Raw genomic sequence first — 12,760 nt, forward strand, 5'->3', positions numbered from 1 at the left:
CAACTTTTATCGCCTTAAAAAATGGCGTGAAAGACTTCAAAAAGTAAAAAAATTGAAAAGATCAGAATAGAAGCATCTGAATAAATTTCATAAAGATTGCATACATTATAAAAATTACATTATTTTGTGAAAAAGAAGTACCCAGAGATGGTAATCTCACAAAATTGTCCTAGAAATAATTTTCAACAGAGTGATTGTTATAATTAATAGAGTACCAAATCATATAAACTAGAAACTACAATGTACATTTGCCTAACAAACTAGAAAGTAGTTGAACCATGTCAAATGGAATACTTTTAGAAAAGGAAGCATAAAGCACATTCCTTTTGAAAATGATGATGTACATCTGCAAAATCTCATAAAACTCCCTCTCAATGAAATTTACAAATATTACTGCATGTTAAATGTGTGTCACAGGTCATGAGGCTAGAAAGCTGGAAGCAACGTTGGACAGGCAATGGTGGGCAAAATGTAAGAAGTTTCAGTGTTGACACTGAAAGCGAGCTGGACGAGCGGGATCTCAGAATTTGTTTACAGGATCATATCAATGCAACTACACAGAACTCACCAGAGGTATAGAATTCCATGCATACCAGACATTAGGCAGCTAATTGTCGTTCGAACACACACAGAAGTATTCCATATGTCAGAGCAGATGGGACCTTTTACGTTTCATGATCATGCTTTCGCTGTAGAGAGAATACGACGAGTTATAACACACATATAGAATATTATAAATCGAGAACACATAGGAATAATAGCGATATTATGTTTTTAGTTTACGTGTAATATCACTATAGCTCGTGATGTATTAACAACATAGTAGTAATTAAAATAGGTGTAATCTGGCGGTCATTAATAACGCAATATAAAATTATCTGACCCGGATCGATCATTCGTTGCAATCAGACTTCGAAGTAGTATGTATTTGTAAAATGTGTTCGTTTAATACAGAATGGTGTCTAGAGTGTCTCAATGTCTCGTAGACATTTTGTTTCAATAGCATTGCAATTAACATTGACAATTTTAATTATTTTATCACGAGTCTCCGCAAAACCAGAAACCACCTTCAATTCATTCCATTAATTTTTATAATAGATAGTTCATTGCATTTCGAAGTCTGCTTACAATCGACGAATATTATAGGTTAAATATAACTATGTGACGCATAAACGACACGTTTTTATACGTATTACGCATTCTGTGTATTTTTTGTAATTTAAACCAAATGTAATTCCATTTAAGGAATTGTATATTGAATAGAATGAAATCCGGCGACGGGGAAATCGGAGTCTTATACGAAAGACTAAGAGTCAAAAGGAAAAAAAGAAAATTGATAAAAAAAAGAAAAAAAAACGCGTTTTTCCTGATGCGACGGAATACTTAGAGTCTCATTAACAAGTCGCAGTAGCGTATTACTCCGGTTTGTAGAATATTATAGGAAAACGAAACAATAAAACAAAACACATACATATATGAGTAAATAAAGTATACCAAATACTCTTTGGATTCATCAGTATTCTTCTCGCGTACATTCGCGTATTTATAATACGCTAAAAGTAGTAAAGAAACGACACGAGGTTAATTTCAAACGGTCCAACTATTGAGTGGAAAACTTGCGCACACAATTAAAATACAGTACTGTGCAAAAATCTTAGGTTATTTTTCTAGTTTTTACATTTTGCTTTTCAAAAGTGATTGAAGGTGTGGTTGGCATTATTTTAATACTATTGTTATACCTAGAAAGTTAATACCTATCTTTAAGTAATTAATATTTTTAAGTCATTAATATTTTATTCGTAAATCATGTTTTTATAATGCCATAAATATTTGATAGTATTTGGAACAGCGAAATTGCAAAATTTTTAAAAAATTTATGAATCAGAAAAGACAGCATCTTGAATAAAATATTGAACAATTCCTTTCCATATAATAACATATACAAAACCTTTTTTATTATAGTAACTAAAGTAACAGTAACGTAGATAATTTGGGATTTTTTCACAGTATTATGTACACATACACAAACATTCACATTAAACAAGATTAGAAAAGAAAGATGATCTTGATTAGATAGAGAGGGGTAAGTAGGCGCTATAAAAGATTCGTAATTTCGTTAAAATTGGATCTAAGCAGCTGCTGATCGGTGAAGGGTGAATCGGTGTTCTTTAAATCAATTTACTAATTGCAGATTATTGAAAGTGAAAGTGAAACCGAACGAGATAATCGGGAGTACAGTTGTAAAACTTAAATAGCCCGGATAGCTCGTTCCTTATAGCGAGGACGTGATAATTACTTCCAACGTAAGTAGTTGCGCAAATCAGAACGTCAAACTGCTTCTATCTCAAATTTTTTTTATTCATGGATTTGTTTTTTTTTGTTCATTTCTTTTTTCGGTTTATTTTCAGCTTAATCGAACCCTTAACGATCCATTCTCGTTCCTGCAATGATTGTACGTGTTTTCAGACGGTTTAAGAATTCAAGTAAATAGCCTAAACGTATTTACTTTTAAGATAAAGGGAGCAGCTGATCGATAAAGAGAGCAACTTTTCTTATCGTTCCATAATGATACACAATACATAATTTTCAGCCATTTCGGTTTCGTTTTATCGCTTTGTCTCTTTTTCCTTTTTTCTTCTCTTTTTTTTTACTCTTTTCATTCGACAAGTGCAATCTTTATTTACGTTCATTAACGTATCTTCAGAAGAGTGTTATTAAAAAGTATGTATATTGAAAAATGATTTTATGGGGCAGTGTAAATAGGCAATTTTATTATCGATTATTCTTTTAACTAGATTTTGATACACAAAAATATCTTCAGTGATATAATATTTATAAACTTAAAGTATGCATGAACTTGGCAAAAGTTTTATTACTCATAAAGAGATAACAAACTAGAGATTGGAAAGAAGCAATACTTAGTAATTAGTATATTTAAAAGTTGAGAAATGTATGTTTGATATTGATTCTAATTAACCGTCGTTCATGAATATTCATTTTAAATCGTTTTACGTATCGTCTGTATTTTTATCTACAGATTACTTTTATTAGAATAATCATTAAAATTTGTTATCAATTTCTAGATATGTATGTTTGAGATTGATTCTAATTAACCGTCGTACATGAATATTCATTTTAAATCGTTTTACGTATCGTCTGTATTTTTATCTACAGATTACTTTTATTAGAATAATCATTAAAGATTTTTATCAATTTCTAGAAATAAAAAATTTATGAGGTATATAATTTACAATTTTTATAACGAAAATTGTGTTCTCAAAGTCGATGGCAATTTTATTTACTGTACCTATATTAATCTTTTTTAACTAAATATCAATTTTTAATTAATTTATTAATAACGAATTTTATTATAAATAACGCTGGAACGTTAAGGGTTAAACGCGTCCACAGTTTCTCGCTTTGGCCTAAATTGTACTGTACATAATTTCGTTTTGTCACGAATAATTGGCACCAGGATTATAAAAATCGATCGTAAACGCACCGAACACAAGAATTCTCTCAAAAAAAAACGAGACTTTCTGCTTTCGTGCACGTTTGATCAGAAAGGAAATTGCATGTAACCTTTGCGATATCATAAAATCTTATTAATCGAGTAAATTATTAATGTTGAGTAAATCTGCTAATCAAAAAGGAGGGCTCGATATTTAGACTTTTACAACATGGATGATCTTTACTCTGCAGCAAGTAAAAATTCTATTTGCCACTCGAAACTCACATTTTCACTCGCTTTCCAGCTATTGTAATTTAAAAATCAAGTCTAAAATTATTTTATCGCAATTGTCTACTGTATTTAAATATATATGTATTTATTGATTTGTTATGGGGATTCCTGTGATGTATTCTGTATATGAAGATCATAGGAGACAAACATAATAAGTACATTTTTGTTGATCCTCTGACTTTCATATCGTTTTACGATTAAACAACAATGTAATTAAATAACTTGTTAGGTTTAGAAATAATATTAATTATCAAGACATGCAATGTTTTAATATCATGATGAGGAAAATTTTAAAGAGCATGAAAATACACATGTGTAGCTTCACAATCAAATAAAAGAGATAGTTCTGTTAACATGAAAGTGATTGACATTGTACTGAATTTTAAAACTGTTTCCTCGTAACAAATGTTTCTCTCCTGTACTCCTCATATAAGATTTCAATACATATACATAGTAATTTATATTTACGAAACTTTTGTAATTTTTGCTACGATTTCTAAATTTTGTTATTTTATAATATATAAGGAATACTTGAATAAATCAGTCTTTGAATTCGGTTTTTAAACATTTTTAACATTGTGATTTTTTCATAGATCGCTTTTTAAGGAATACTTTTAAGGAGGAAATTTTTCGATTAAATTTTTCTAATCTTTGAGGAATATTTGTATTGTGAGAATGATGGATCCCCTGTAGCAATTCGGTATTTTCCAGCAAATCACGAACAAGTCAGTATGTCGTGTCGCTTTTACACAATTCACGAGAAGGGAAAACGTTTCTGTAAGAGACGAAAAATCATTCCGTAGAAGTCTATACTTAATTTTAAACAAATCATAGAAATACGCTAAGGCAATGCTTAATGGCACAAGCTCAATAATTTATTACTAAGAAAGGCTTAGTTTCTCGTCTTTTCAGATATTTCGCCAGAGAAATCGAAACATGTTTCTTTCGTCTATTAAAAATAAGGAGAGTAAATAGGAATAATTTCGATACTGCCTGATATTCGAAACCGAGTGGATTAAACCATATAAATGGCTAAAGAGAAGTGTCCATTAGAAAATATCCAAAATTCTCTCACGTCGCTATTGCGAATATAGGTGTGCGATTATCTGAAAATCAATTTTTACGCAGAGTACTGCATTTTCTTAATTTTAAGCTTGTTCTAACAACTAATGAAAGAGAATAACGATATCAAATGATAGGAGAAAAATAATGATTAGTTGTATTTAACTGGAAAATCGTGAAAATCCAAAAAAAAAAAAAAAATTATATAAATTAATACGATTTAGCTACAGCTCTTTTATTAAAAAAATGTAGAATTGTGATATATGTATATGTACGTGTGTACTTTAGTATTTGTTATTTTAAACAATTGACCAGTAAATGCATTTAAAAAAAAATAGTTTGATCTGTTGCTTTTATCGAAAAGAGAAATTATTTATTTATTCGATTTTTTAATCGGATTTTTTAGCGCTTTTCAAAAATACTGATCGAGTTTAACACGAAGCAATCTCTTGTACACTCTCGAGTGTTTTCTTGAAAAAAAAAAAAAAAGTTTGGTACAGAGAATTGTTTTATTTATACTTATAAACGATTGCTATATTTATGTAGCAGTTATTTGTACAGTTTTCACATAAATACTTCTGTTTATTATGAATCATATAACTTATTTGCGTTCAATAAAACTATCTTAAATAATGTCGCTATAGTAATCAGTATTTATTATGATGGCAAATATTTTCCCAGGTATCGTTTGATTTTTAAACATTGTCTATTTATTGCCTTTATACTAAAACTATGTACAATCATTATTAATTTGTTATATTTTTTAGAAGCTCTTATTATTAGAAATCACTTGTGCAATTTTTAAAATGATTCTTTTGTAAATCGTGATTGTACTGGTTTTAATAAAAATTAATCTCTATTTTATATATTTACAATACATATTGTATACTTTCAATTTGAGGTTTAGAAAGAATTCTTTAACCATATTTTTTAATAATTATTCTTAGTTAAATTTTAATAACAATCTCAGTCATAACTCTTCTAACAATAATAATAATAATATAAATAATTATATAAATATAAATTTACCGGGAAATATATCGGCTATCATCGATCAGTATTCGTAGATATTTATCGATCAGTATCAATATTGGATTAACTTTCACCATCGATAGCGCCAACTTCAGTCGAGAAAGAAAATAGTACTAAAGGACGTACAGAACTTATTTCTTATCGTTATCGAAAGTATGCGAGTGACTAATATATGTCTTACTAACATTATTCATCCTTTTCTACACGTTTGTACTTTAAGAAACTATCGTGAAACTCTTCAGATATTATATTCATTCAACGTTTTACACAATGCAACGAGTCTCTGTCTGAATATACCTCGATATCTTGTTACGGATCATTTCGAAGTAACTATATATGAACTGTACGTATTCTGCGCATTTAAACTGTATTTCTAGAACGAGCGTTCGTTAACGAATCATTTGTTAGTGATTTTCCTGTTGTATACAAGGTTTTTGGACAGATAACGCGCACACTACGAACAACGATATGAATTTGTCACGAACATTGTGGGGAATATTATAACATCAGGAGTAAATAAATTTTTATTCACTTTTAATGCTGTAGTTTTCTTCCCTTTGGTGTTCAAACATCAAACTATTTAAAGAAAATTCCATAGTATTGAAAAATGGTTTGTTTTCATGTTCCAAAAATTTATATTTGATTTTTATCTTTCTAAACAATACTTTGTGGATCGTTACAAGATGTTCATATATAACGAGTGACATATATACAGAGTATCACAGTAATCATGGTACATTTGGCAAGGGGAAATAATAAGTTGAAAATGTAGAATAAAATTATTTCACAGGATGCTTTGGTTCTGAGAAAATTAAATCGAAAACTGGTCAAGTACGCGTGTATTCAATTCATAGTTCAATACATTCAAACTCTATTTTCTAGAAAACAGAGGGACAGTAAAATTTTATTCTACATTTTTTATTTATTTTATCATTTTTTTCGTAGAACCATATGCTTTTCGATCGTACCGCGTTTGCTGAAACACCGTATAATATATAACAATAAAAATTAATTATGAACATCTTGAAATTATCCACGAAATTTTATTTAAAAATATAAAAATTACAGTAGCTACCAAAAGTATTTGTACACCACTGCATTTATTATTTCATTTTCATATACTAATTAACTAGATCCGACTGTAACATTTTGTATCATTTAATGGTAACTTTCACATGATTACAAAAATTTGATAGTATGGAAATGAAATGTAGAACCTAATAAAGAAACGCTTTAATGGAATATACAAATATATACTTTTTGTAGCCACCGCAAATATAATCTTTTATATAGTATTTATGTATCCTTTATTCCACATTTAGTATCTATTTATTTTTTTTCCGGTTGGTCGATAATCGAAATCGCTTCGAACTTCAGTTCTTACCCTTCGATCATTAATTCGCGCCTCGAGACAAGGGGACTCGGTCGTCTCCTTGTACCTATTGATGGTCCCTAAGCGAAGCGGTAACCCACAGGAAAGGTATAATCCCGCTTACAGACTTAACAATCTCGATACGATATTCGGAAGGAGCAAGAAGGATGAAAAGGAGAGAGAACGCTGAGAAAAACGTGTGAGGGAGAGTGTGAAAAAGAGAGAGAGAGAGAGAGACAGAGATAAAACGAGCGAACGCAAAGACAAAAGCAAAGAACCAAGGACCAGGGAGAATTTGCGTTCATGGGCGGCGCTAGTTGTGGCAGGTAGTTTTCCAAATGGAGTCTATCGGCCAGAGAGTGGAAAAAAGTAATCCGTGAAAAGGGGTTCGTTGTTACGCCGATCTGATGCGACGTTGCCGATTCTGTGCGAATGAGAAGAGCGGTTGGCTGGGTTGGTCCAGGACCGAAACTAGAACATTATAGAGCCCTTCCCTCATATAGCCTCTCTCTCGGGGGAGCGGGGAGCGTTGAAACAAACGCTATAAATAATATAAATTCTAAACTTTGGAATATTTGAAACAAAAATACAACTTATTGATGAGAGGAGAGAGAGTGCTATTTATATGAGCATAACGATTAATCCATACGATATATATTTCGTAAGAGCAAACAAAAATTTCGATACAAAATTCGATGAATAGAAATAGAATATTGTTATGACAATGTATGTATTTGATAATTCGTGCAGGGTACCTAAATACATAGTTGCGAGTTTGTTCGGCCCTCTTGAGGTGGCGGTGGCGGCAGTGTTGCCAGGCGAGACTAACCACGACGAAGTGGAAGCCGAAGCCTGCTTATGGGGGTTCTCGCGGGAGGGAAGGAGGGATTGAAAGGGGAAGTTGGATGAAAAAAGAAAGGTAGAATCAGGGCAAAGAAAGAGAAAGAGCGGCACGCGGACCGGGCAGGGGTGGCGGACCAATTAAATATGGCGACGGCAGTGGGGTGTGGCGCTTGCGCATGCGCAGCGTCGGTTTCAGCTGGGGGGACAGGAGCCACGGACAGAACGGAGCAGCGACGAGAAGGAATCAACCGGCCGGCAAGCAGAGGGATCTAGACGAGTACTCGGCGTACGTTTGTGTGGTGCGCGCTGTCTTCGAGAGGATAGGCTCTTCCAGTGTCGCTCGAGAACTTGCCCGCTGACGTTTGTTCGCTTGGCTTAGCTCCGCTCCGCTCTGTAACGAAGCGTTTTCTTCGTTTTCACTTCGAGACCGGGTCGGACCTGTGAAAAAGTAAGAGTAAAATCAAGAGATAATGACGATGGCAACGGAGACAGAAAATACCGGGCCCGAGAGCAAGGAGATTAAAGACGTGAAAGAGATGAAGGAGGCATTGAAGGACGAAACGCCGCCGGACAACAAGCAAGAGGAGAAAGATGCGGCGAAAAAGGAAGATAGTGGTAAGAAGGAAGAGGCCGCTGACGCCGCGGCCGCTACGCCATCCAACGCACCGACCAAGGCTATCAGCGTGCATAAGACCAACTACGAGAAGGATATTGTTTATCTGTATCAGTTCTTTCGAATACCGCTTCTACCCTCCATCTCGCCGTATTGTCTTAAGGTGGAGACATGGTTGCGGCTCAACGGCATCAAATACGAGGTAAGTATTTTCATTTATCGTAGAAAAGATTTACATATTTACCGTTTTCAGATCCTTGTTTATTTGCTAGAATAGTGACAAAACAGAAAGGTGATATATAAAGTTTGGCGGAGATTACTTTAAAATAGCACATTCGAAGTAGAGAATTATTAATCGCTCGACTGTCTGGGAATAAAAAAATGTTTTTTTTTTTTCAATTTAAATAATCCTTAGATTCTTAAATTTCCTTTCATAAGATATTGTTTCTATTCACTGATTACTATTAAACGTAGGGTTAATATATACTTTGTATTCTGACATCATACTTATTACATTGTAATCTTGTTAAATAATTACAACATTTTCATAATTAATGTTAGAGTTAATTTTTTAAGACATCTTGTAATTGATGTTTTTCTAGATGTCATTCTTTTAACAGATATTCTCTCCCCGTACTTTCCGATCATTTGAATTTCGAAACTCATGACACGGGGCAAAACAGGGAGATCGATGCGAGCACAATGCTCCCAAGGTTGTACCCCAGGCGTCATGTTTCTTCCGGGTATATCCAAGAACGCTTTTTTTTGGACTTCCGTCATTATAAATCTACAGAGTTAATTTCCAATGTATTCATCACGTATCATCTCGGGGATATATACAATTCCATCGAATCGATAAGCATGATATATTTTAAAAATTGATAGAGAAGCTGGATCCTTTACCGATTATTTCAAAATGGCGACTCTTGTCAACCTTTGTGCATTCAAAGTAATGTTTAAATGCACCTTCGATACTGTTTTCTGTCACTCTTCGTAGTTTTCTGCTCAATCAGGATTTCGTTTTTCTTCGTTCGTTCTTCTTATTTTATTAATCATTCGTTCTCTCATGATTCGTGATTTTATCGAGAATTTAAAAATATCTCTTACTACGATATCGATTTCTCTTGACTGAAAACTCGGTGGGCATTTGCATGAATTTTTCAAATCATTAACTTAGGTTCGAATGCATGAGATGTTGCATTGTTAATTTATTATTAATCAGAGTAGTTGCTATTGCAACTTCTGTATGCACTGTTTAGTTTAGAACTTCTCAGGTTTCTTTAAGATCAAAATAAATTGATCCAATAGCCTACCTTGAAACTTTATTGTGTAAATATTGATAGAAATCGTACTGTTCATACTCGAGCTTGTAGACAAGCGTTAGATAATGTACTCACGACTCTTTGGACGAAGATGAAGCATGTAATCGTGCACGTAATAGCTAAACATACAAGAATCTTATTCCTATTACACGATACATACAGTGTCTGCAAAAATTATTGGCACACTATTATGTGTGTTACTGCATTTACATACTAATTAATTAGATTCAAGTATATTAAATTTCGCATCGTTTAATAGTGCTCTCATACGATGACAAAGATTTGGTACTATGAAAATGAAATGTAAAATGTACAGCCTAACAAATGGACTGCAAATTTTTATGAAAATTAATATTTATGTTTATCTATTAGAAGTTTGTGAAGGGTATTCTGCTGTATATATATTATGTATTGTTGTACACTATATACATTCTGTTCATTGTTACATCTTCAAATTTTGCATAAATTCATAAAAATCTTGCAGTCTACTAATAAAAGACTCCTCCATTGGAAAATAAGTACATGTGCCGATACTTTTTGCAGCCATTGTATACATATACGTATCAACCTAATCCGCTGGAACATCAAACCTGTTACGCTCTTTCGAAACCCAGCAATCTTATACATATCGACCTCGTTATAGTAGATCTCGCTCTGTTACACATGCTATATACATATAATTCTACGAATCGTCCATTTGAATAAAATAATAAATATGAAATATCCATGACCCGTGTCGGGGTCACGTTCTGATTTCCAATGTAGCGTTTCGAAAAAAAAAAAAGATATGTACATTAAGAACCGATTTCTCTCTCCATGCGCGATGTAGCTACCGTTTTCCATCGTAAAAATTGTATATCCGGCGCGAGAGTAAGGCAGCCGGATGACTGGCACACGCGATCGAAAAGCATGAAAATACATTTTCTCGCGAAAGAGGTGAAAGGCCCGGCGGCATGCATTCCTTTACGGACTTTTAAAACGGGTTTCAACGAGTCGCGTGGGGGGCGAGCCGGGGAAGCCTATTGGAGGGCTTCCAACTTGAACAGAGGCAAAAGTGCCCCCGTATGCGCCGCTGATCCTGCGCGTTTGTTTCCGAGGGGGGTGGAAAGGACGCGTAGCAGACTACTTCGCTTCCGAACATACGCACCAGAGATACTACTAACGATTATCGATGTGTTAGCGATACTAGAGGGCTTCTGAGGAATCACAATGTCTAATGTTTAGTTCTATAGATATACAAGCGATTCACGATGCGTTCCTAGGGATTGGAATAATTTCTTATACAAATATATAAATCTGTTATTACCGATACTGAAATTACCAGACTGGACAAAATGATCAATTTGTAATTTTTAATTTTATAGATTTATACGTAAAATTAGTTTATGTACTGATACAATTTAGTGACTTTTCTCAATTTTCATTATTTGATTCTTTTTTTTCTTTACGAAATAGAAGATTCGAACAATGGAATGCCTTTTCAGTTTAATCCATTTAATACTGAAAATGTACCAAACAGGTTAGGTTAGGTTTCTTTGCGGAGTAAACAATTTTTTAAGCGAAGAGAGTACTTTTATTTATTCAATTACGTTGCATAAATATTTAAATAAATCTATCGAGATCGAACCTAACCTAACTTGTTTAGTAAATTTTGAACGTTATAATAACAAAAGGTACATCGGTTTCATCTACAATTGATTTCTTGTTTTAGTGGTTAAACGATTCTTTTTTAAAAAAAAAAGACTGAAGTTAAATAGAATTGGGAAGAGTTAGTAAACTGCTGTGCCAATTCTCCAGCAATGATTTCTTTTTACCGTCGTCATAAAATTGTTCTGTCGTATTTTTAGGCGACGTAATACTTGCTCTTTCAGGATAACGAATACCTTTCTGTACACAAAGAAAGAGACGGAGATAGTGGTTTCTTATTGTTATTCTCGGGATAGCTGTGATATGTGATCTTCGCGGCTGTTTACGCGCGTTTTTCTATCGATTTATTTATATCGTCGACGACGGCGATATTGGTCGCGGGTCACGAAGCAGACAATAAATAATCGGAATGTCTTATTACGGAACTTACATGTGGAACAAGTACATATCACGTTAGATAGTACTTTGTATTTTTTCTTGTTCTAGTTGTATGAAATTTCGTTCGATTTTGATTTTTAGAATGTACATATACTTTTGTGTTTATACATATTTATTTTTATATTTGTCTTAAAGTCAGTCTTACAGTAGGTATTATCAAATATATAGTACTTTTTACAAACGGTACCTCCGTTTACTTGGTTGATATGGTAGAACTTTGCATATTAGCAATCGTATGTTGTTATCGTTGTATGATAATGATGTTGATTGATACATTGTAATACAATTTCAAATGGCAAGCGACAAATTTCCATAGATGGTAAATGATATTGCGTGTAAATGTATATTACGTTTTTCGAATACTGATACGGGCACAATGTATAATACGTACATTAACAAAACACGAGTAATTGTAACGTCAATTTTTAAAATTATCAGACTACAAATCTTTTTTAAATTATATATCAGAAATAACTTAAATATTATATATGTAAACTATATATCATATCCTTTTAAAATAATAAAACTATATATTGTAGATCGTGTCATTCTCTTCGTTTGAATAATTTCCATAATTAATATAACATAAACAAAAAACTATTGAAACTTCTAATCTTGAAATTAATTAACGTATTATTACAAAAAGCAGTGTTTTCTGTTACAAATATATAGTAAACCGTTTCCCAATA

The 12,760-nt window shown here is 32.8% G+C and overlaps 2 protein-coding genes across 10 annotated transcripts in view; both read left to right on the forward strand.

The window, feature by feature from the left end:
• LOC117239529 (ecotropic viral integration site 5 ortholog) overlaps positions 1-6,374 on the forward strand; it is a 30,962-nt gene extending 24,588 nt beyond the window's left edge. For 4 of the 8 annotated variants that reach the window (XM_033505170.1, XM_033505169.1, XM_033505166.1 and 1 more), the window contains 2 exons: positions 418-573; positions 2,192-4,312. In XM_033505170.1, coding sequence (XP_033361061.1) covers positions 418-573; positions 2,192-2,251 — 216 coding nt within the window. In that variant the 3' untranslated portion in view covers positions 2,252-4,312. Of the gene's footprint in view, positions 1-417; positions 574-2,191; positions 4,313-4,654 lie in introns of those variants that run through there. The other 4 variants (XR_004494477.1, XR_004494476.1, XM_033505171.1 and 1 more) reach the window with 4 other exon arrangements.
• Positions 6,375-8,259: 1,885 nt separating this feature from the next.
• LOC117239532 (failed axon connections) overlaps positions 8,260-12,760 on the forward strand; it is a 55,794-nt gene continuing 51,293 nt past the window's right edge. The window contains exon 1 of one of the 2 annotated variants that reach the window (XM_033505176.1): positions 8,260-8,866. In XM_033505176.1, coding sequence (XP_033361067.1) covers positions 8,522-8,866 — 345 coding nt within the window. In that variant the 5' untranslated portion in view covers positions 8,260-8,521. The remainder of the gene's footprint in view (positions 8,867-12,760) is intronic. The other variant, XM_033505178.1, reaches the window with a different exon arrangement.

Source organism: Bombus vosnesenskii, unplaced genomic scaffold (assembly GCF_011952255.1).
Source record: "Bombus vosnesenskii isolate JDL3184/JDL3185 unplaced genomic scaffold, Bvos_JDL3184-5_v1.1 scf7180000014105, whole genome shotgun sequence".
Taxonomy (NCBI): domain Eukaryota; kingdom Metazoa; phylum Arthropoda; class Insecta; order Hymenoptera; family Apidae; genus Bombus; species Bombus vosnesenskii.